Source organism: Perca fluviatilis, chromosome 9 (genome assembly GCF_010015445.1).
Source record: "Perca fluviatilis chromosome 9, GENO_Pfluv_1.0, whole genome shotgun sequence".
NCBI lineage: Eukaryota > Metazoa > Chordata > Actinopteri > Perciformes > Percidae > Perca > Perca fluviatilis.
In genome coordinates this window covers 28,101,642-28,127,270 of record NC_053120.1, presented here as the reverse complement: position 1 = coordinate 28,127,270, position 25,629 = coordinate 28,101,642, and the positions used below count along the sequence as shown (strand labels likewise).

The window sequence follows — 25,629 nt, the reverse complement described above, 5'->3', positions numbered from 1 at the left end:
GGATTTCTGCTTCAACAAATAATAAAACAAAGTAAGAAACAAATTTTGACTTGATTTAAAAAATAAAAACAGTTGTAACAGGAAATAGACAGGTACAGAACATCATAAAACTGATACTGCTGCAGTGCATGGCACATACGTAGATGTTGCTTGGTCACATGTATCTGATTGAATGTGACAAAAGCAAAAGAGTTACTTCACTGAAAAATTATATTTGAATACAATGGGTACAGAAACCCCAAGCCCACTCTAATTTCTGTTTTCTTTCATTCACATTTCACTGTATAGATGGGCAGTAATACATGTTTTACAATATATATATATAAATTAGCTATGTGAAAATATATACAAAAGAAACAGGGTGAGGATAATGTGACAGGTACACCCCTCGTTACACTTGATTCATTTGCTAATGAGCGTCTGAGATGGGGGAATCAATGAAGTGTTAATCTTCGGAGAGGCTTTACTGCCAACAGCCAGCTGACGAGGAGGAGCAGATCCCAGGCGCAGAGGAGGAAAGAGGTTGTTTGTGTGGAAAGCTACCATGTGTTGGTACATCTTGCTGGGACAGACTGGTAAATGGCTCTCTGTACTGGTGTGAGTCACTGGTTGTTGCTGATTTGTTTTTTTTCCCAGAGGCTTTGAGAGGTTCCCAGCAGCAGAGGACACTCTTAACACCTGGCCTTTTGTCCAAACTTGAGTTTCAGCTCCGATATTGCTGCAAGAGACCAGACAATAAGCTTTGATATTATTGGCATAACAGACACTAAAATGACACATAACAGCAAATATATGAACTGAGAAATATATCTGCACAAGCTGCTATTCAAATAAGGCCTCGAGGGCAGGGTTTGTCAGTGAAGCAGTTTGGACTTACTCGGTCCCAGAGGGTCTGTGGGGTTTCTCATCCTCAAATGCAGGCTGTTTGTGGAGGTAGAACCAGCCTGGGTGGTGGTGGTGGTGGAGGAGGACAGGGGTGATGTAGAAAAGGGCAATTTGCGAGGAACAGGAGCTGGAGGCCTTACTGCTTTCTTTAGTTTGTTTGTCTCCGGTTCTGTGGAAGACCAAAAATACACAATGATTCACGTTCGTAAAGGGAACAGTGGAGTTCCTGAGATGGAAAGATAAGACGGGGAAAGACTTACGTGCTACTGGAACAGCTGAGGAATCCTCTGTCTCGTTGTCTTTCTCCTCCACTGTTGGACACAAACATGAGATAGCAATGACAATGGAAAAATGAAGTCACACCAGTTTGTTGTGTTTGCAAGACAGAAGAGCAAATGGCAGGAGTGACAGGTTTGATTGATGGGGCTGTTGGCAGGAGAGTTGTACTCACGCTCTTCATTCTGATACAAATTATTTTCTTCAATTGGTGCTGGCGCTGGTTTAGGAGTCGGTACTCTTAGAGCGACTGCAAAACAAAACATGTAATTATAATCATTACAGGGTCGATATAGTGACTTAATTAAATGTAATTGCCAAGGTAAACAACAGTGCAGTCACAGTAATTAACACTGGTTGTGTGTAGGTTTTGAAAACGAATGTTTACACTACACACCTGCACTTTACGTAATAATGTGCAATTTCACTATTTTACTATTTACTCTAGTTTTCATTATTTTTACCATCTTCACATTCTATGTTCTTAGTTTAATATGTATGTTTTTATGTTTGCACCATAGAGTAGCACTTTTAATTTCGTTATCCAGAAAGTACATTTAGTAGGTTTATAACATAAAATACAATATTAAAGAACTATTCATTTATTTATTCGTTTTAACTGTTGTCAAAGTGGTTTACAAGAATCAACTTAAAGTCATTTTTTTGTGTGACTTTGACTTGTTCGAAAAAGTCCCAAGATTGCATGGAATGGAATTTTCTGATAACTGTATGCGTCAGAGGGAGTGGCATGAAGTGCAAACAGTTTAGTGGCTAGACGTGTACAGGTTCATGTTTGTGGGCTTTTGTATTATTGGCTGTACCTGGTTTGGAGGGTAAACTTGGTGGGATGAGGTTTGACGAGGCACGCCGAATGCTCATCTCTCCATTGTCATTATCAGTCCGAATAAAAGCTGTGAAAAATGCATAACTTCAATTAGTCATGTATACCTTATGGTAAATGTATATGTTTGGTTTATGGAATAATAATTACAAAACTTAAAAGGTGACCTTAAATACAAAGTGAGCAAAAGAAAAAGGCAAACAGAGAAGAATAGTGAAAGAGAAAGATTTTACAAAGTCTCCGTTTTTGTACGTACTGATGTTTTTATCATAGGCTTCCTCAATGATCAGAGGAATCAGAACTCCGTCCGTTTTTTCCACTAAATAGTTGATCACATCATGTAGCGTGGCACATGGGACCTGCACCGAGAACAACTTTTCTTTAGCAACTTAAGAACAATGAAATACACACAGGAAATAAAACATGTTGTGTTTTGCGATTGGACATGACTCAACCTCAATTACCACAATATCAATTGTTGAGTTTAATTATTGTCTATGTGTCATTAGTGCTGAGAAGGAAATTATGTAAAACACTCACACACATGAGTCATGTTACTGGCAGCGGAATGAGATTCCACAGAATATAGGTCAGGTATAGAACAAATGTGACTGTACTAAATTCCATGTGCCATTTCTATTGCCAACTCTGATTTCTAATACTCACAGGAACGTCCACGTCAATGGCGAAGCCCCCTTCAGGTTTACGAGTCACACGGTAGTGTCTGAACACGGAGCTGATGCAGGAAGAGAAAGGCATGCAATCAGGACACAGATAAAATGAACAGTAGCACTTTACTTAAAGGTATCTACATAAGAGTGACAAGACACTGTCATGAACACATGACACTGTCATAACACAGTCATGACACATGAACCCTAACCCTAACCATAACTATGCCATAAACGTTTATGACTTGTTTATAATGTTTATGACACTTTCATGACAGTGTCATGTCACTCTTATGTAAGATACCTTCAAGTGTAACCAAATGAACAAAGATTATAAATTGAACTGTCATTTGGTTATTTGTTATATTCTCTTCTAGAAGTAAAACTATTGAGTCCTGCATTAAATGAAGATACACAAGTAGTGTTTTAGCGTGTGTCAAAAGCCCTATTCGCACGGGATAAGTATTACCTGGTGACCTCCAGTCATTTGTAATAATCGCGGAGGTTGTCTGTGATCTTAATCCCGTGCGAATCGGTCATGTCTGTAATTTGTAAAGTAATAATTCCCCCGCAAATGACCTACCATATTTCGCCGAAAACGGAGGTCCTGTGATAATATTAGTCCCGTGCGAATCGGCATCTCTGTGATTTGGGGTCTAACTGGCTGCGTTGTCAATTATAAATGAAAAGTTTTGACATCATATCCGGGGGATAATGTCTGTAAATTTGAGTAAAATACAGACTTCAGTTATCCCGTGTGAATGCGCCAGACGAAATACAGACGTGTGGGGGTAATTTATAAACTACAAGAGGTCCCCAGGTAATACTTATCCCGTGCGAATAGGGCTTAAGTGTCTGATATGTATGTTCACCTATGTATTAGATCTGTGTGGGAGTGTGTGTGTGTGTGTGTGTGTGTGTGTGTGTGTGTGTGTGTGTGTGTGTGTGTGTGTGTGTGTACCCTTCAAGGTCCTGTCTGGTGCTGACAGCGAAGGTGGTTCCGTTACTCCCGGGCCTCAGCAGGAGGTTTCCCTTCTCGGCCTCTTTCTCAAGCAGCAGCTCTGCCTCCAGACGGGACACACGGTGGTAACAACTGCAGGACATCACAAAACATTAGACAAAAGGAAAAACTTCAGCCATCACTCATCTCAAACTGACTTTAGTAGTGACACAGAGATTGTATATAGGAGAAAGGGGTGGATTAAAATGCACAAAGTCTTGTCTGAGAGTCAAGGTAGCAGTGACTGAACTAAGCAGACACCACATCTGCATAATCAGCAAAGTCCTAATGAAATAAACACTTTGCCACCTTTTTTTCTTCTTTTTTTTTTTTTTTTTTTAGATGATTTTAGATGTTTTTTCTGAGACATTTCTGAGCACAGAAAATAGCATTTAATCCTTCCGTTTATCTGAAAACCTAAAAAGAAATCACCAAATATGAGTTTTCCCTGCACAGCATTGCTATGCAAAATTGTGTTAAAACGATATTAATCTAAGCGTAGACCTTTACCTATTTTGCTGTGGCAAAAGTTACAGAATTGAGGAGAACAGGGATTGAATCACTAAATAATAGTAATACTCAAGACCTTTTAAATGTGCTCCAAAATGCTCTTCTTAGATATGAATTTTGGTCATGTGTGTCATGGTTTCAGCCCTTTCTATTGGCCACATTAGGAATAACCGGTATTTTACTTGAGCAAGAGTTTCAATACTAAATAGTCTTGTTGATACTCACGCTGGCATGTCTGCTTGGAGGCTGGTGTAAGCACAGTGGGTGAGTTCAGCAGGTTGAGCGACATTTCTTTTTCTTTCCTTCTCCTTTTCTACTGCCTCTTTCAGCATGTGGATCTGGCCTGGTAGCAGGGTGAGGGAGGATGGTACCGACAACTGCAAGGAGACAGTTTCTGCTTTAAATTATCTGTGCAAATGAGGGCCTGATGTTAACTACAGAACATCGGTCATCTTAAATTTAAATCATAAAAAAAACTTTAATTGTTCTTGTAATACACCACTGACCTCAGCCACAGATTGGATATAGCCCTTCCACAGCTCCCGAGACTCTGCGTTAGAAGCCTGTAGACACAACGGAGGAGAGAAAAACTGTAAAATGAGGAATTGCTCTGAAAAAATGAGGATACTTTACATAAGTTAGGTTAATTTCCTCACAGTGAATTTGACATGTATGTCCTTCATCTGGAGGATGAATCTGGCTGCATCCAAGTTACGATCCTGGCTGCCGTCGTCCGTTATTGAGATAAATCCACTGAGATCCACTTTCTCTATGTACTGATGAACACACAAAGACACATGGAGTGACATATAATTCCTGTTGGCTTCACCAGGAAAGGTTTTGATCAATAATCATCCAAATATCTGGCTCGTATTAACCCAAATCTTTGAGATAACTTACACCGGTGTCTCTCATGTCATTGAAGAAGAACAGCGTGTTTCCACACAGGCTGGTCCACAGTTTTCGGGATGTCTGCACAAACACACAGAGAGAGACGTAATGACTAAAGGATAACATACCAAGCAGGGAAGAAGAACAGATATGGAGATGAACATTTAAAGAAGAACATGGGTTTTTATGTGTTAAACAGAATGTAAAGTGAGAAGATACTAAATTAACACAACAAGGAAATGCACTGTGCAGGTGACATTATTGGATCAGACTTTATGGGTCCAGCTTTTGTAACCAAAGAAACCTAAAGCAATGTGTGATGTTATCAACTGTTGTTAAGTGTTTGGATTGGTGGGACCTGACTTGTGAGTGTTGAATAATTCAGATGTTTGTAGGCCAGTTTCAGGTTAAAACCCCCCACTGAACTCAGAATAACTAAAATATAAGTACTGATCTGTAAAACTGGGACTTTGATGTAACTGAGCAAACTAACTTTTATCCAGGACTGGGATAGTTTTAAAGTGTCCTCAGAAAAAAAAAGTTTCACCTTTGATTTGACGTGCTCTCACTCTCTTATCAGGGAGGGCCTGACAGACCAGCACACATGATTCATTATCTGCAAAGCCTTTCCAGTTAGTGACGTTGCTTTTCTGTCAGTTCTAATCTTTATGGCACATTATGCGGAATAGCAGTCTGACCAGATGGAGACTGCTGAGAATCAAAGTCCTCACAATATATAAGAAACTATATGACAGGCAACGCCACCCACAGAAAACCCTAACACTTAACCTGCCTTTACCTGGTGCTGTGCATTAAGTGTGAACAATAACTTTTTATTTTTTAACCTTTATTTAACCAGGTTAGTCTCATTGAGATATAAAATCTCTTTTTCAAAAGAGACCTGGCCAAGATAGCAGAACAAGTTAGTTACATAAAAAAACAATTTACAATCACAAAACAAACACAAAAGAGGCAAAGACATCTCAAGTGCATTTCAATTAAATAAAAGTACAATTAGTTAAAACATTTGCACGTGTGGATGGACTGATGTTCTATGGTTTTAACATAACCTTTAAAATCGTTTAAGCAAACAGAACTAAATCCACCTGTACCTCAACAGGATTTACAGCGCACATACACAGTTAACAACAATGGCATATTATTATCATCAGCACTAAGACATACATCCACCCCATCTTAACAGGACTTGTAGATGAATAGGGCTATATTATTGTCATTGGGATATCAACTTGCGCAAAAAACACATTGCGAAGGACTGCGACACATCTTGAAAGACACTAAGGTTTTTCCTTAGGTAGTTGAAAGAGACTATCAATAGAAAACTGCACTTTAAAATGTTAAAGTTTTTTTTATGGGGACTTTTCTGTTCCGTTAATAATGTTCAATTTGTTCAATAAAAGAATGTTGGTAATACTTTCCTTTCAGTTTTTTTTATTCAAAAAGCTATTTATACTATTTGTTGTATTAAAGCATTATACTGAAAGCAGCAAAAAGGCAGAACTGAGTACATTATTAATATGTTTATCGCAAGTAATATCGGTATTGCGATATTCAACAACGTTATCGCATATTTTCCTTATATCGTGCAGCCCTAAAAACAACAAAGGGAGGTCTTTATTGGAACTTGCTTTTGTATTTCTCCCCACAGAGGTGAAAGGCCCATATTGTGTGGAGTACTCACTCAATTCTTTTTTAAAAGCCTTAAAGCCAGACAAAAGAGTCATAAGAATTAGAACTGTTGACAGTCCATTTCACCCGTTGCATACAATAAAGACAAACTTGTCTCTCACACAAAAACAATCTAATAAACTACCTTATCTTCGAACGACCTCTTCTCCAGGTATCCCTCATAGTAGCAGGTTGGCAGCTGGCTCCTCTGTCGCGCTGTTCGCATTGCCATCACGCTGGTCTCGATGTTTACAATGAATCTGAATTTACAAACAGATCAAGATACCAGCAGCATAACATCTCAGTGGTTTCTGCTTAATCTGCAGTAGGCTAGAGCCCTCTTGTATAATAAAGTGAGGCGGGAACCTGTGTGTCAGGTAGGCGGCAGCTCCTTGCCGCTGATTGGTCAATGTGTGGTGTGGGCGGGTGTGACCTTAGCCTAGACTGTAAATATCAACAACAACATATTACAGACAGTTCATTTCCTTGTTGTGTTAATTTAGTATATTATGTAACAATTAAGCGAAATGTCTATAGGTGGGACCTTTTTACGGTCACTGAGTGGGACTGAGGACTGCTGTGACGTAGTCGACATATTTCTCAAGATATGGAAATCACCTCTGGGCCTCACTGAAACTAAAACCAGTATTCATAACCAAATGTCATTTCTGTGTACCTTTTTAAAATGAACTGGCAGAACATGTTTATGCGTAAAGATTGGGCTGAAATTTTCCACAAAATAGGAATGGCGTCGTAGGTCCTCACGTTGTCGTTTGCAAATTGGCAGACACTTGTCTGGTAAAGCCCCAGACAGCAACCCAACATTGAATAAATATTGATTTTCCATCGGAATCATCATTATGGTTGATATTGAAATTTCAATGCAAAATAAATGTTGAATCACCATTACAATATCGATGAAACCTGACGTTATTAATGTTGATGGCAACAACATTGGAACAACATTGATCTGTAGTTATCTTTATGATTGATTAAGCATTGATATTTGGTTTACCGGGCGATATTGCCAATGTGTTGAAAAGTCATCGAAATATAGTTGACCGGGAAATATGATTGAAAATGCATTGATATATAGTTGACCGGGAAATATGATTGAAAAAGCATTGATATATAGTTGACCGGGAAATATGATTGAAAATGCATTTATATATAGTTGACCGGGAAATATGATTGAAAAGCCATTGATTTTTGGTTGACCGGGAGATCATCGGGTGGTAGACTAACTGCACCGGACACATCTCATTTCTGGACTCTTGGGGGGCGAATACGATTAGGTAAGCTTGCTTAATATGTAGCTAATGTTCGATATGAATGAATTGTACTAAATCAAATACTGTTACTCGTTAACATGATGGTTAGTGTCCATCATGCTTTTGGATTCTGCATCAGACAACTTTTAAAAATAGCTAATGTTAGCTAGCGTTAGCTAACATTAGCTAGCGTTAGCTAGCAGTAACAGTCTTAGAATATGGTACAGATGAAGTTGGAAATGTTTTGGCAAGGAAATTATTGGATATGACTGAATTTCCATTTGCAGTTGCATTATAGCTTTTGGATTTTGCTGAGGACAACGTTTTGAATTCGGTCATGTTAGCTAATGCTAGCTAACGTTAGTTAGCACTCTTAGCCTAAAAATCCATTTTGAACTGATGTTTGGCAACCGTGGTAAAGTTGGTTTTATATTGGACGTTGGATATTTTTTTCGCTTACCAAAATGCCATAAATATATTATGTGGCTTGACCCTTTACCTATTCAGTCAAACCACTTGTGATGAACTCAGCTAACCCCCCTACACATTGCACAAAGCTTCTTTTTTCAAAAAAAACATCCTTTAATTTTTTAAATATTTTTTTATGTAAAAAATGACATAAATTTATTATGTGGCCTGACCCTTTGACCTATTCAGGTCAAACCACTTGTGATGAACTCAGCTAACCAATCCTAACAATGCACAAAGCTTTTTTTCAAAAAAACATCCTTTAATTTTTTAAATATTTTTTATGTAAAAAAATGCCATAAATCTATTATGTGGCCCGACCCTTTGACCTATTCAGGTCAAACCAATTTGTGATGAACTCAGCTAACCACCCTACACAATGCACAAAGCTTCTTTTTTCAAAAAAACATCCTTTAATTTTTAAATATTTTTTTTATGTAAAAAATGCCATAAATCTATTATGTGGCCCCTGACCCTTTGACCTATTCAGGTCAAACCACTTGTGATGAACTCAGCTAACCAACCCTACACAATGCACAAAGCTTCTTTTTTCAAAAAAACATCCTTTAATTTTTTAATATTTTTTTTTATGTAAAAAAATGCCATAAATCTATTATGCGGCCTGACCCTTTGACCTATTCAGGTCAAACCACTTTTGATGAACTCAGCTAAACCCTACACATTGCACAAAGCTTCTTTTTTCAAAAAAACATCCTTTAATTTTTAAATATTTTTTATGTAAAAAATGCCATAAATCTATTATGGGCCTGTCCCTTTGACCTATTCAGGTCAAACCACTTGTGATGAACTCAGCTAACCCTCCTACACATTGCACAAAGCTTCTTTTTCAAAAAAACATCCTTTAATTTTTTAAATATTTTTTATGTAAAAAATGCCATAAATCTATTATGTGGCCTGACCCTTTGACCTATTCAGGTCAAACCACTTGTGATGAACTCAGCTAACCAACCTACACAATGCACAAAGCTTTTTTTTCAAAAAAACATCCTTTAATTTTTTAAATTTTTTTATGTAAAAAATGCCATAAATCTATTATGTCGGCCTGACCTTTTGACCTATTCATGTCAAACCACTTTTGTTGAACTCAACTAACCCTACCTACACATTGCACAAAGTTTCTTTTTCAAAAAAACATCCTTTAATTTTTTAAATATTTTTTATGTAAAAAATGCCATAAATCTATTATGTGGCCTGACCCTTTGACCTATTCAGGTCAAAACCACTTGTGATGAACTCAGCTAACCACCCTACACAATGCACAAAGCTTCTTTTTTCAAAAAAACATCCTTTAATTTTTTAATCTTTTTTATGTAAAAATGCCATAAATCTATTATGCGGCCTCGACCTTTTGACCTATTCATTTCAAACACTTGTGATGAACTCAGCTAACCCCCCCTACACCCCCAATGCACAAAGCTTCTTTTTCAAAAAACATCCTTTAATTTTTAAATATTTTTTATATGTAAAAAATGCCATAAATTTCTATTATGTGGTTCCTGCCTTTTGACCTATTCAGATCAAAACCACTTTTGTTGAACTCAACTAACCCTCCTACACAGCACAAAGCTTCTTTTTCAAAAAAACATCCTTTAATTTTTTAATATTTTTATCGTAAAAAATCGCCATAAATCTATGATGCCCTACCTGACCTATTCAAATCAAACCACTTGTGATGAACTCAGCTAACCACCTTACACAATGCACAAAGTCTTTTTTCAAAAAACATCCTTTAATTTTTTAATTTTTTTATATAAAATGACATAAATCTATTATGCCCTGACCTTTTGACCTATTCATTTCAAACCACTTTTGATGAAAACTCAACTAACCCTCCTAACATTACAAAAAGCTTCTTTTTTCAAAAAAACATCCTTTAATTTTTAAATATTTTTTTATGTAAAAGCCATAAATCTATTGTGCCTTCTCTTTACCTATTCAGATCAAACCACTTTTGTTGAACTAACTAACCCTCTTCCAGCGCACAATGCTTCTTTTTCAAAAAACATCCTTTAATTTTTTAATATTTTTAATGTAAAAAATGCCATAAAATCTATTATGTGGCGACCCTTTGACCTATTCAGGTCAAACTACTTTCAGACTAACCATACACAATGCAAATTCTTTTTCCAAAAAAACATCCTTTAATTTTTAATCTTTTTTATGTAAAAAATGACATAAATCTATTATGGACCTTTTGACCTATTCATTTCAAACCACTTTTGTTGAACTCAACTAACCCTACCTACACTGCACAATGCTTCTTTTTCAAAAAAACATCATTTCATTCGGCCCTTCTAATGAATGTGTAGGAGGGTTAGTTGAGTTCAACAAAAGTGGTTTGAAATGAATAGGTCAAAAGGTCAGGCCGCATAATAGATTTATGGCATTTTTTTACATAAAAAAATATTTAAAAAATTAAAGGATGTTTTTTTTGAAAAAAGAAGCTTTGTGCAATGTGTAGGAGGGTTAGTTGAGTTCAACAAAAGTGGTTTGAAATGAATAGGTCAAAAGGTCAGGCCGCATAATAGATTTATGGCATTTTTTTACATAAAAAAAGATTAAAAAAATTAAAGGATGTTTTTTTTGAAAAAAGAAGCTTTGTGCATTGTGTAGGGTGGTTAGCTGAGTTCATCACAAGTGGTTTGACCTGAATAGGTCAAAGGGTCAGGCCACATAATAGATTTATGGCATTTTTTTACATAAAAAAATATTTAAAAAATTAAAGGATGTTTTTTTTGAAAAAAGAAGCTTTGTGCATTGTGTAGGGTGGTTAGCTGAGTTCATCACAAGTGGTTTGACCTGAATAGGTCAAAGGGTCAGGCCACATAATAGATTTATGTCATTTTTTTACATAAAAAAATATTTAAAAAATTAAAGGATGTTTTTTTTGAAAAAAGAAGCTTTGTGCAATGTGTAGGAGGGTTAGTTGAGTTCAACAAAAGTGGTTTGAAATGAATAGGTCAAAAGGTCAGGCCGCATAATAGATTTATGGCATTTTTTTACATAAAAAAAGATTAAAAAAATTAAAGGATGTTTTTTTTGAAAAAAGAAGCTTTGTGCATTGTTTAGGGTGGTTAGCTGAGTTCATCACAAGTGGTTTGACCTGAATAGGTCAAATGGTCAGGCCACATAATAGATTTATGGCATTTTTTTACATAAAAAAATATTTAAAAAATTAAAGGATGTTTTTTTTGAAAAAAGAAGCTTTGTGCATTGTGTAGGGTGGTTAGCTGAGTTCATCACAAGTGGTTTGACCTGAATAGGTCAAAGGGTCAGGCCACATAATAGATTTATGTCATTTTTGTACATAAAAAAATATTTAAAAAATTAAAGGATGTTTTTTTTGAAAAAAGAAGCTTTGTGCATTGTGTAGGGTGGTTAGCTGAGTTCATCACAAGTGGTTTGACCTGAATAGGTCAAAAGGACAGGCCGCATAATAGATTTATGGCATTTTTGTACATAAAAAAATATTTAAAAAATTAAAGGATGTTTTTTTTGAAAAAAGAAGCTTTGTGCAATGTGTAGGAGGGTTAGTTGAGTTCAACACAAGTGGTTTGACATGAATAGGTTGAAAGGGCAAGCTGCATAATTGATTTTTCGAATGTGTCGAATATCCAACGTCCAATATAAAACCAACTTTACCACGGTTGTTTGGCAAGGATGTCAGAGTATTTGTTGCTCTAATTGTGTTGTAATGTGTTTGTAGAGAGGAAAATGCCAGGCGGAGAGGGAAGAAAAGAGATCACCTGCCGGAGGGACTGAAGCAAGTAAAAAGGTAACCTTCAATTTTGAAAAGTGATTTGAATTTAGGGAAAACATGATAGGCTAGCCTACAACACTGGACAAATTGCCTTATATCCGATCATTGAAAAATACTAGGCCTAGTGAATTTGTTTCCAAGTGTGTATGTGTGGGTGTTCTGTTTAACTTAAAGGCAATTTTTTTGCATTGTGCTTGTATTTTCTGTTTTAGATGCTCTTACACAGCAGATGGGGACAGCCGCCGTCACCCAATTTACTTTTGCCCATGCTGTGCAACAGTTGCTGCGCTATGCGTCAGACCGGGCAGGATGGACTGTGGACGACAAAGCAGTCAGACGTCAGAGGACCATGAACTGTAACTATGCTAAAGAGGACAAATAATGAAATAAGAGGCTAATAAAATGAATTTGTTTTTACCTTAAACAGTGTGGTGTGGTCAGTGTTTTAGGCTAGGCTATAGGCATACAAGCTTTCAAATGTTCCATCACTTTTTAACATCCTGGCTGTAGATAAAGCAGGATATTCATTATAGGCTATTTAATTTAGAGCATTACATTTTCGTATGCCTAGCAATACTTTTCTATGGCTTAATAATGATTGAAATTCCATTGAAATCACGTTGATCCTTAGTTCAGTTGAAATTTCAACATTGTTTCAATATTCCTGATAATTGAAATATTGAAATTCCGTTGACCTATGGACAGGATTTCAACGTTGTTTCAATATTAAAACAGGGTGCAAAATGATGTTGAATCAACATCAGAATTTGATGTTTCAATGATGTTGACAACGGAATGTTGATTTAACATAGTTTCAATGACTGTTTGCTATCTGGGGCAGACCAACAATTTTTTTGTTGTTAGCTTACACAAATCAATAAGCAAGAGAGTGCAGTAAATTATTATCTAATGAAAGTATGATATCAAGTCATACAAGTCATAGTAGTAGATTATTGCACTGTGTTGCATTATGGATGTGTTACCTTGCATGGTAGCTGGTCAAATAGGTCAAAGGTCAGATTACCTGTTTTGAACAATGGATGCCAACAATAGACACAGAGCAAGGGGAGGAGGAGGGAGAGACAGGGGACAAGGAGGAGGAAGAGGAGGAGGAGGGAAGAAGAGAAAAGGAGAGCCATCTCTGATGAAATCAGGACCACACTTATTCATCATGTGATCAACCACGGATTGATCATGAGAGAAGCCCATCTTGACTAGCTTTACAGTCAAACCTTCAGAAATGAGGACAGGCATGCAACTATCTAATGACTATTTCAGCATTATAAATCAATCTGACTTTGTTTAGCAAACAAGCACACACAACACACACACGCACGCACGCACGCACACGCTCAAACACACACACACACACACACACACACACATATTCTTTATTCTAAAAATGATACCTTTGGTCTACAAATGTTTGTAGTTTTGTTTTCTTGTTTCATGCTGCTGTATACAACACTGTGCTATAGAACAAGTGTACGTGGTGTATCCAAAAATGTACTATTATGAAAAAAGTGTTTGCCATTTGATGCAAACGCTTCGTTTTGAGATGTGTTTATGGCATTTTGAATGCAGTGTTTCATTTTGAAGCAGATGTGAGCCATTTTGCATTTGTGTGTGTGCAGTTTTGGGAATTGTGTGTAGAGTTTTGAAAAAAAGGAGACATCGTTTTGGAAATGTGTGTAAGCAGTTGGAAAAAACTAATGTCAAGATGAAGAGATGGTGGCTCCCTCTGCTGGAGGAATTCCTGGTGGTATTATCAACATAGGTAAATCTAAAACAATGATTGTCAGTTTACAACTAAGCAGTGCAATACGCCATATTTAAAATGAAGATATGTGAAGTTTAGTATCACAGTTTTGCATCCCCAACCGGCACCGTCAGACACCGCCTACCAAGAGCCTGGGTCTGTCCGAGGTTTCTTCCCAAGAGGGAGTTTTTCCTCGCCACTGTCGCACTGCTTGCTCTTGAGGGAATTACTGGAATTGTTGGGGCTTTGTAAATTATAGAGTGTGGTCTAGACCTACTCTATCTGTAAAATGTCTCGAGATAACTCGTTTTATGATTTGATACTATAAATAAAATTGAATGGAACTGAATTGCGGCAATTGAATTTACATTTCCATTGCAAGTTGAAAATGTGGGAAGTTATATACCTTTCTAATCATTCCAACATATTTATTTTGCTGCCTAAAGACTTAGTGGCTAGTCAGTGTACCAGTGAATCTAGCACGGGCGGAGTTTTGTCTATTCATCAAATTACTTTTAATAGATGATACATGAGAACCAGGGATATTTTTTTATTTTCTTATTTGGAGCATGCCTCTCAGCAATCAGCACTAAATGTGTGAGAAAAATGCTGAAGAGCCAATTCAACATGGAACAAGTTGCGTCAACGATAATGTAGAAATTGCTTTAGGCAAGGCAAGGTAAGTAGTAAAATGTCTACGTTACTTTGTCCTTTTACACCTTTTAATTCTAGAATCACCAACGCAGACGTCTACAAGTCAGCTAAAATAAAATAATAGTAAAACCTATTTATTTAGGCTATTTAACTATATTAACTTATTTATATTTATATATGTGTATTTACTTTTAATTATGTATTTTTGCCATATTTATTTATTTTAGGAGGTAGCTAATTCATAGACATATTTATTTATTTAATATTGAATAAAATGGCATTCCATAACGTACCGGTACGTCACTAACGCAACTCTACCTCCCAGAGACTTTGCTCTTCCTACGCAATGTTCGCATTGTCTTCTGTCATCTTGGCACAGCACCCTGGTTAGGGCAGGGAACATATTTTCTGTCATCACCGCAATCTTTGAAAGGTGATCGTATCAAACAATGGGGAACAGAGACGACGAGTATGATTTCTTGTTCAAAGGTAAGCGGAACAAAAACTGCTTATAGATAACCTTGTATGATGTCATTTAGCAACGAAATCGGCCGAGCTGAGGTTAGCATGGATGCTAGCTAAATGTGCTAAACGTCAGTGGTCAGTTTTAAATTTCAGCTGGTGGTGGTGGCAGCTTACTGTAGCTAGCCAAACTGTTTTCTTAGCTAGTAACGTTTTTTCGAACTCGTCATTCCGAATCAACTTAACGTTTACTTTTTCTTAAGATGTGTTATCGAGTATTAGTGTCAAGGTTTGTTATAAATCACTTGTTTTGCTTAATTTATCTTAAAGAAAGTAGGGCGTGTGGTGAGTTAACGTTAGCCCTGCAAGCTAGTAGCAAGTCAAACGGATGGTGCTATTACTTCTGTAATAACGTTATTCTAGGTTATTGTAATTTAAGAGAAGTTGTCCCTACCTATAAACACACTTTAAAAGCACCAACAGTGGCGTATTTTCTTCAGGCGGTCTCATGAAATCCGGTACATTAAATAGAAAAGGAAAACAAGAGTTCCCTTTGTGGCGAACTATTGAGTGGTCTAAACCTGTCGCCTGAGGGAGGAAACTCGCTCCTTATAGTAGGAAGGAAGAGGAAACTCTTGTTGCTTCAGGTAACGTTATGTCTTAGCTACTTTCCCAACCACCATTTTGCGTTTGATGGCTAAGGGCAATATTTCTAAACCACACAATTGTAGATTTGGCCTGATTGGAGTACTGAGTCACAGGTCACAATGGTCATTTTACACCTTGGAGTTCAGTTTCCTGATAACATGTTGCTGACCTTGCTGTCTTAATTTGAAGTGGCATTCTTCTGAATAAGAAACAGCTTATTATTGTGTTATGTCTCTCCACAACATGCATCACATGATGGCGTTTAACTAAGTTATACTGGATTACTGTATACTATACATACTGTGTTGGATCTCTAAAGATGAGAACCTGTCACTTTCAGCTTGCAGAGGTAATTACAGTAACCATCTGCTCCAAGAACTTTCTCTAAAAGACTGATTCACAGGCAAGCTTTAGTAACAGTAAGTGCTGTAGTTAACAGGGGGGAGAGAGAGAGAGAGAGAGAGAGAGAGAGAGAGTGTAATTTTATGCAAAATCACTGACTGAAGTTTAGATGCAGGGATTTGAAAGAGTTTACTGAAGAGGGAACAGAAACACATAGGCTTTATCACATGGATCTACTGTAGTATGGTATGGTATGGTATGGTATGGTAGTAAAAGAGGCCCAGGCCAGTGTGACAGCTTGAAACTGATTACATACTGTATACTGATGACTCGTTACAAATACACAGGATCAGAGGCCTTGAGAAACTGTGGAGTCAGATTTCCCAAAGAGCAGGCTTTTGTCAGGTTCTTCCTGCATTACTCCCAGCCGGGCAAAGTCTGATAAGGTTTTGTCAGTACGAAAAGGAAAGCAGCAAAACAAGTCAGCACTTTCACTTTGCCTGAAAATAGCAAGATAACCTGACTATAGTGCAAACTTGTAATGATAGTTGTTTACTACATTTTGTGTAACTGTCTTAATGTCTGTACATCCGCAGTAAAGAAAAAAAAATGTATGTGAGTTAATTTGCATTGGCGTTTATAAATTAAGGTTAAAAGATGGCAGTTTGAGAGAGCCACATTTTTGTTGCACAATTACCAGAATCAGAATCAGAAACAGCTTTATTGGCCAGTAGGGCTGTGCTCAATTGAAGAAATTCTTAGTCATTCAATTGTTTTCGACTAATCGATTAGTTGATTTAATCATTTTCTCCGCAAAAGCACCACTTTAATTCTTGTGTTTACCAGAGATGTGCTCGTACGTTTCTTGGAAATAAGTCATTCAGCATGAAAAAAGCATAAACATGACTAATCGACTAAAGAAATCTAAGTTAACTAAGACCAAAACGACCGATTAGTCGACTAATCGACTAAGAGGGAGCAGGCCTATTGGCCAAGTTTGTGTAAACAAACAAGGAATTTGACTCCGGTTAATCTTTCCTCTCGAAGTACAACACTCACTTAACATATAAAGAATAAAAACAGAAAGGACAGTAAGAAATATATAATTAATTTACAAAAAATACGGTTAAGTATGCAGTATAACAATACAATAGATTTACAAAAAATATACAATAACAATTGAAGAGAGGGATATAATAGTGCAATATCAGTATAGTCTGAGATTTAAGATTTAAATATAAATACAGTGCAAGACAGTTCAGTGCAATGGTAATATATTAATAACAATATTGTAATTGTAAGATTGAGATATACATGAGGTATGATGAGCAGAACAGTGTCGATTGACTTTGTTCAGTGTTAGGGTGGGGGCTATTTCTGAGCGTTCAACAGAGTGACTGCTCGGGGAGAGAAGCTGTCTTTGTGTCGGCTGGTTTTGGCCGACACCCTGATAAGTGTTTAAAAAGTCTCGTTTTGTTTACAGTCGTACTAATCGGAGACTCTGGCGTGGGGAAGAGTAACCTGCTGTCCCGCTTCACAAGAAATGAGTTCAACCTGGAGAGCAAGAGCACCATTGGGGTGGAGTTTGCCACCCGCAGCATCCAGGTGGACGGCAAGACGATAAAGGCTCAAATTTGGGACACAGCTGGACAGGAACGCTACAGAGCAATCACCTCGGCGTGAGTATTTTCTCTGTGTTTGTGAACTAGTGTATATGAATGAAATATTGCACTGGAGTGGCACGATATCGACTAAATGTGATATTGCAATATTGAGCTTGAATATTGCGATATCAATATTCATTTCGATATTCATAAACATGTATAAAAACACAAACGTTATGGGATAAAACATCAAAATAGATTAATAGAATAGATAAATAGAATAGCATGGCGGCCCATCGGTTAGCAAGAAGGTTCTGGGTTTGAATCCAGGTCGTTCCGGGCCGTTCTGTGCGGAGTTTGCATGTTCTCCCCATGTTTGCGGGGGTTTCCTCCGGGTGCTCCGGTTTCCCCCCACCATCAAAAAACATGTACTAGGTTCTCCAGTCAGTGCCCTTGATCAAGGCACTGGCTCAGATCTGGAGTTGGTCCCCGGGCGCTGTGATTGGCTGCCCACTGCTCCCTTGAGGGATGGGTTGAATGCAGAGAATGAATTTTGCTACATGTATGTGTATGTGACAATAAAGTACCTTTACCTTTTAAAATAGGTTATTCGTACAACAACCGTTATTTAAACTGACAGTAGAACTGGAATAAATAATTAAAGATTTTTTTCCCCTGGATATTACTATGCGCAGTGTCTTGTGGTAGTTTTTAAGGTAAGAAAAATGGTTGATTGCGTGGCCGTTTAGCTCAGTTGGTAGAGCAGGCGCACATGTGCGGAGTAGAGCTGGGCAATATATCAATATATCGATATCGTGATATGAGACTAGATATCGTCTTAGATTTTGGAAATCGTAATATCGTAATGTGTCATAAGTGATGTCATTTTCTGAACTTACCAGACTGTTGTAACTGTTCTATTATTTGCCTTTACCCACTTAGTCATTATATCCACATTACTGATGATTATTTATCAAAAATCTCATTGTGTAAATATTTTGTGAAAGCACCAATAGTCAACACTACAATATCGTTGCGGTATCGATATCGAGGTGTTATATCGTGATATTTGATTTTCTCCATATCGCCCAGCTCTAGTGCAGAGGTTCATGCCTCGAGGCAGAAGGTCCAGGGTTGGAATCCGACCTGTGGCAGTTTTCCTGCATGTCCTCCCCCCCCCCTCTCTCCCCTTTCACATCTCAGATTTCCCATCAAATAAATGCAGAAATGCCCCCCCCCCCAAAAAAAAAAGAAGTAAAATGGTTGATTGTATTGCCTCTTACGTGCTGTACCAACATATGGTATCTTTTGCATAGTGCATTAACTTGAGCAACATCTGTTGGCTTAAAGCCAAAGTACTTCCACGCTGGCGAGGAGGCGTTGTTTTTGGCCACTAACGTTTCCTCTTCAATCTCCATAATTTCCTTGTCTCCCTAAGCCACGCTTGTGTTCTTACTTTTCTGTCTCTTCTCTCCTTTCGCTCCACACACTCGCTTTGCAGTTTGCACTCTCTCTTTCTGTCCCTTCGCTTCCCGCTTCTTTCGCTGTCTCTATCTCCCCCTTCACTCACGCTGTCGAAGTGTGCACGTGTGACAGGGCAACTGGCCATTGATATATATATATATGAAATATGCGGGCTCTAAATTGATCACAATGTACCGCCACCGGCGCCTCTCTCCACAATACAAATGGAATATCGCATACTCTTCGGGACATTTTCCATATTGATATTGCACAACGCGATATTGCGAAAACGATAGTGAGTCGATATATCGTGCACCCCCTACCTTGAATAAAGACGGTATAGTTATTGTATTCACCTGGTTTATGCTGTCACCAGGTACTACCGGGGTGCAGTTGGAGCTCTCCTGGTTTACGACATCGCCAAGCACCTGACATACGAAAACGTCGAGCGCTGGCTGAAGGAGCTGAGGGACCACGCTGACAACAACATCGTCATCATGCAGGTCGGAAACAAGAGCGACCTGCGCCACCTCAGGGCGGTGCCCACTGATGAGGCCCGAGCCTTCGCAGGTAAATCACCAAGCGCTGTGGTAATGAAGCAAGCCAAGCCAAGTCTTGTAATCTGTAAAATCCTTGACTTTGTACATGTTTAAAATTTGAGATGCACCGATAAACCGGCCGGTGACCGGAATTGGCCGGTTTTCACGTACTCGGCCATGACCGGCGACCGGCAGGTCAGTCTGACATATGCCGATTTCATGCCGGTCAAATGCTACAAGTAACTGACAACATAAGTTAAACGAGTTACAGTTCTCAAGGACGCACACACGGACGCAGTCTCTTCTTCCTTTCTCTCGACTTTTCCGCCGTGTGTCGCACGTACCCGCTCGCGGTGTGAAGCGCGTGTCGGCGCTATTCTCGCACATGTAGGGAACCTCGTGAATTAACCTGCAACGTGTCAGCTGTTTGGAAATTCTTCAGCGTGTGTGCAAAAGATAACAAGTTTGCAATATGCAACACCTGCAAGGAAAAAGGAGGGCGTGGAGGGACGACACCAAAAACCAAAATCACATTTCTTTTAGTTGGATATTGGATGTGAAAAGAAGGAAATGGTTGTAACACTGCACTTTAGATGGGTGTGAATTTCCCACACCGGGAGTAATTTATATAGTTCTATTTTATAGTGATCCATTATCTGTTCAAAAATGTTTCTATGTTCTATTAAAGAAAAGATGCTGTAAAGTGGTTAGAAAAAAATGAAATCGGAATCGGCTAAAATCGGTATCGGCTGGCCTAACTCAATGAAAATCGGAAATCGGAATCGGCCTAAAAAGTTGTACTCGGTGCATCTCTAGTTTAAAATGTATCTTTCTTCTCTCCCCACATTAGAAAAGAACAGCATCTCATTCATTGAGACATCAGCGTTGGACTCCACAAATGTAGAAGAAGCATTCAAGAACATTTTAACAGGTAGGAAAGAGCAAGGCTCAGTGCCATATCTTATGGGATGTGCTCTGACTGTTGCACATCTGTCATTTGCAATATAATGTCATTAGGTAGTATAGGGTTTGGTACAATGAGCCAAGATTGGTATTGTTCTTGTAACAAATGAACAAAGAAGCAAGAGGTTCCAGCCTAAAGTGTTCTAACTTTAACAGGTTCTCTGAAGCCTGTCTGCTGTTTAGTTGATGGTGGTGACTGAATAATAAACAGGGGGTGGAAGTAACCAATTAACTGTCATTATTGTAACAAAGTAGTATTTTTGTAATTACTATCTAAAAATCAGCTATTTTGCTTTTACTTTTTTTTTATTTCAAGTATTCTTTCATTTAATAGTTATAAATGTATATTGTTCCATTCGTTATGCATTAATTGAGGGATCATATCAATATATTTCCTCAGCATTTAAGAAAAATAACACCGTATTGTCAACATTTTAACTGACCAGATTTTAAGTTTTGATAAGTAGATTTTTATACAAGTAAATTCTCTTTATATCGTCACCTTTTTAAAGGAGAATTACGGTCGATTTCAACACGTAGCTCTTTTGTTTGTAAATTTGGGGTGCTGTCAGTAGCGAGAAAAACGAAAACAATCGGTGTTGCCTACACCATGTTATCCTCCTGCTAGCGTTAGCACCCAGGAGGCTGAAACAGTTTTACGCTTTTTTAGCGTGCTTTTAGCCTCTTAAGTACGTGCTTTTAGCCTCTTAACATGTTCAAAATGTCATTACAAGTGCCTACCCATGTGAAGGGATTCCTCCTGAGTGAACACAGTGAATCTGACTGCAGTCGATGTTAAAGAAATGCATAAAAGTCGTGCTAATTCAGCTCTGTTTAGTTCCGGTGTTGAGACGGCAAGACGAGTGCTTCGGGACCGTCTACAAAGTACAACACCGAAAAGAGATACAACAAATATTTTCAAAAGTAGGCATATGCTTATTTTTTTAAAGTAAGTGCTGTAGTACAGCTAGCAGGATACAAGTTATAATGGAGGTACGTTTGGAGACACTACCTTATTTAATCATTAAATTAATAAATATATTTGTTGGATCTCTTTTGGGGTGTTGTAGTTTGTAGACGGTCCCGAAGCACTCGTCCTGCCGTCTCAACACCGGAACTAAACAGAGCTGAGTGTAGGCGACACCGATTGTTTTCGTTTTTCTCGCTACTGACAGCACTCCATATTTACGAACAACAGAGCTACGTGTTGAAATCGACCGGAATTCTCCTTTAAGTTGATATAACGCACCTTTCTAAACAGTTGCCTGTTTACACATCCAGCAGTTACGCAGCAACATTATCGTCCATTCAAAATATTGTGCTCTTTCCACCCCTAGAAATAGAGGATGATGCTGACTCACTGTACCATTATTTTAGTGCCAGTACCAGCACCTCACAACAACATTTTGTGTACTTTTTACACATTAGCTTAATGTTCTACTTATTTTGATATGGGGACTGCACGGTTTTATTTTGGTACACATTGGGGATCAACACCAGTGCCACAGCTACCTATACTGAGAGGTAAGACCATTTCTAAGAAGCTTTAAAGGTCCCATGACATGGTGCTCTTTGGATGCTTTTATATAGACCTTAGTGGTCCCCTAATACTGTATCTGAAGACTCTTTTATATAGACCTCAGTGGTCCCCTAATACTGTATCTGAAGTCTCTTTTATATAGGCCTTAGTGGTCCCCTAATACTGTATCTGAAGTCTCTTTTATATAGGCCTTAGTGGTCCCCTAATACTGTATCTGAAGTCTCTTTTACATAGACCTCAGTGGTCCCCTAATACTGTATCTGAAGACTCTTTTATATAGACCTTAGTGGTCCTCTAATACTGTATCTGAAGACTCTTTTATATAGACCTCAGTGGTCCCCTAATACTGTATCTGAAGACTCTTTTATATAGGCCTTAGTGGTCCCCTAATACTGTATCTGAAGACTCTTTTATATAGACCTTAGTGGTCCCTTAATACTGTATCTGAAGACTCTTTTATATAGACCTTAGTGGTCCTCTAATACTGTATCTGAAGACTCTTTTATATAGACCTCAGTGGTCCCCTAATACTGTATCTGAAGACTCTTTTATATAGACCTCAGTGGTCCCCTAATACTGTATCTGAAGACTCTTTTACATAGACCTCAGTGGTCCCCTAATACTGTATCTGAAGTCTCTCTTTTATATAGACCTTAGTGGTCTCCCAATACTGTATCTGAAGTCTCTTTTATATAGACCTTAGTGGTCCCCTAATACTGTATCTGAAGACTCTTTTATATAGGCCTTAGTGGGCCCCTAATACTGTATCTGAAGACTCTTTATATAGACCTCAGTGGTCCCCTAATACTGTATCTGAAGTCTCTTTTACATAGACCTTAGTGGTCCCCTAATACTGTATCTGAAGTCTCTTTTATATAGACCTTAGTGGTCCCCTAATACTGTATCTGAAGACTCTTATATAGACCTCAGTGGTCCCCTAATACTGTATCTGAAGACTCTTTTTATAGACCTTAGTGGTCCCCTAATACTGTATCTGAAGACTCTTTTATATAGGCCTTAGTGGTCCCCTACATGTATCTGAAGACTCTTTTATAAGACCTTAGTGGTTCCTAATACTGTATCTGAAGACTCTTTTATATAGACCTTAGTGGTCCCCTAATACTGTATCTGAAGACTCTTTTATATAGACCTTAGTGGTCCCCTAATACTGTATCTGAAGACTCTTTTATATAGACCTTAGTGGTCCCCTAATACTGTATCTGAAGACTCTTTTATATAGACCTTAGTGGTCTCCTAATACTGTATCTGAAGACTCTTTTATATAGACCTTAGTGGTCCCCTAATACTGTATCTGAAGTCTCTTTCCAGAAATTCAGCCTTTGTGCAGAATTACAGCCACTAGAGCCAGTCGCACAATGAGCTTTCCTTAGTATGTGCCATTTCTGTGTCTGTAGCTATTGAGGAGGAGAGAGGGTGGGGCAAGGTGGGGGGTGGGGGTGTGGCCTTGACCAACTGCCACTTTGCTCATTTGAAAGCCATGATGTCTCTCTCTCTCTCATGGGTGGGCTAAATTCTCTGGGCGGGCAAAGCAGAGAAAGGGGAGGTAACCTTTCCCCTTATGACCTCATAAGGAGCAAGATTCCAGATCGGCCCATCTGAGCTTTCATTTTCTCAAAAGGCAGAGCAGGATACCCAGGGCTCGGTTTACACCTATCACCATTTCTAGCCACTGGGGGACCATAGGCAGGCTGGGGGAACTCATATCAATGTAAAAATGGGACCTTTAAACTAATCAAGAACATCGCTGTGTGTTTTTCTTTCTTGAATGCAGAAATCTACCGCATCGTTTCACAGAAGCAGATAGCGGACAGATCTGCCCACGATGACTCTCCGGGCAACAACGTAGTGGACATAAGCGTCCCCCCGACCACTGACGGGCAGAGGGGCAACAAACTCCAGTGCTGCCAGAGCCTGTGATGCTCAACCCCCATGACACTCATCCTCCAGCTCTCCACATCACCTGTGCACTTTTTTGTCTTTTTCCCGTTGCTCCGTTCACGGCCAACTCCCTTGTCACTCTATCCTTTTTGTTTTTCCTTTCTACCTTTCATTCTGTTTTACATAGACTTTTTGAACTCACTCGTGCTCTTCTTTTCTGCCATGACAGAACACTTCCAGAAAGCCTTTATGTCACTTGGTTCGTCGAGTTGTTTCCATGGAGTCAATGTGAAGGTTCCTGCGATGCAGGGACCTGGGCATAAAGCCCGTGAAGTTGTTTGAACTGATGGTCTGTCGTGTACAGCAAGGTTTTAAAAATGCATTTCAATGGTTACCAGTAGATGGTGCTGTGTAAATAAACTACAGGCAGTTAGTCCAACCTGGTGAAGCAGTATTATGCGTTTGACAGCGTGGTTCCTCCGACCTTCTTCTTACATCAGATAAATTATCATGCCAAAAATATCCTCATTATGTATTTATTGAAGAATATTTGGCTTAAGTTGTCATCGTTTTACTTTTAAATTTGAAAACTGTAAACATTTACAATAAAATCCTTGACAAAAGTTAACTGTTGAATTGATGTATTCTTTTTTTTTTTTAAATCAGATTTTTAAGAAAAAAAAAGATTGAGTCTTTGTTTCATCAAATTTCTGGAACGTAAATACATATACTCAATTACTGTACCTGGAATGCAATTTTGAGGTATTTGTATTTTACTCCACTACATTTCGTATGAAAATATTGTTACTCCACTACATTTATGTGACAGCTGTAGTTACTCGTTACTTTTCAGATCAAATTTTACCAATAAAATGTGATCAGTTCATAAAATGATTGAGTGTATTAGATTAAACTCTCCAATAGTTAGCAAAATGAGCTCCACCTTTTAAACAAAAAAATGGGGTCTTCTGTTTAAAAAAAAAAAAAAAAAAAAAAAAAAAGAAAAAAAAGGGAGGGTTTGTTTGGTGGGGCTTTTTTCCTTTTTTGTTTTTTTTTTTTTTTTCTTAAAAATTTTTTTGGTGTGTTTTGTGTTTTTTTTTAATTTTACTTTTTAAAAAAGGGTTTTTTTTGGGGGGGGTTTTTTTTGGGGGGCTTTTTTTCTTTTTTTTTTTAAAAAAAAAAAAAGAACAATAAAACACCAGCCCCTTGTCTTTTTTTTTTTTTTTGGTGGGGTGTTTGTTTTTTTTTTTTATAAAAAAAAAAAAAAAAAAAAAAAAGAAAGGTGCTTTAATTTTGAGAATATGTGTTGCGGTGATAGGGGGGGGGAATAATTTTTTTTGTTTACAAAAAAAAAACACAGGGAAGGGGTGGGGTTTTTTTTTTTTTTTGTTTTGGGGTGGCGGGTTGTGTTTTTGTTGTTTTTTTTTTTTTTTTTTTTTTGGTTTTTTTTGTTTTTTTTTTTTTTTTTTTGG

At 37.9% G+C, this 25,629-nt stretch overlaps 2 protein-coding genes and 1 long non-coding RNA gene across 4 annotated transcripts; 2 read left to right on the top strand and 1 right to left on the bottom strand.

Annotated features, from left to right (window-relative positions):
- Positions 1–39: 39 nt before the first annotated feature.
- LOC120564863 (signal-transducing adaptor protein 1-like) lies at positions 40–15,686 on the bottom strand. 2 transcript variants are annotated; one of them, XM_039810099.1, is made up of 14 exons: positions 15,613–15,686; positions 6,909–7,023; positions 5,084–5,155; positions 4,840–4,959; positions 4,690–4,746; positions 4,409–4,560; positions 3,635–3,766; positions 2,669–2,738; positions 2,259–2,361; positions 1,983–2,072; positions 1,337–1,411; positions 1,146–1,196; positions 878–1,054; positions 524–718 (listed from the first exon to the last, which is right to left on the bottom strand). In XM_039810099.1, exons 1-14 carry the CDS (start codon positions 15,666–15,668, stop codon positions 672–674), a joined length of 1,317 nt encoding a protein of 438 aa, XP_039666033.1. In that variant the 5' UTR covers positions 15,669–15,686; the 3' UTR covers positions 524–671. The 2 variants fall into 2 exon arrangements, with proteins under 2 accessions (XP_039666032.1, XP_039666033.1); XM_039810098.1 differs by having other exon boundaries at positions 40–718; positions 878–1,196.
- On the top strand, positions 7,910–12,707 carry LOC120564868. Its single transcript, XR_005640168.1, has 3 exons — positions 7,910–8,058; positions 12,230–12,298; positions 12,496–12,707. It is a non-coding gene; the product is annotated as an uncharacterized LOC120564868 (long non-coding RNA).
- LOC120564867 (ras-related protein Rab-11B-like) lies at positions 15,032–24,785 on the top strand. Its single transcript, XM_039810113.1, has 5 exons — positions 15,032–15,185; positions 17,632–17,827; positions 19,593–19,786; positions 20,606–20,686; positions 24,051–24,785. Exons 1-5 carry the CDS (start codon positions 15,146–15,148, stop codon positions 24,194–24,196), a joined length of 657 nt encoding a protein of 218 aa, XP_039666047.1. The 5' UTR covers positions 15,032–15,145; the 3' UTR covers positions 24,197–24,785.
- The last annotated feature ends 844 nt before the right edge of the window (positions 24,786–25,629 follow it).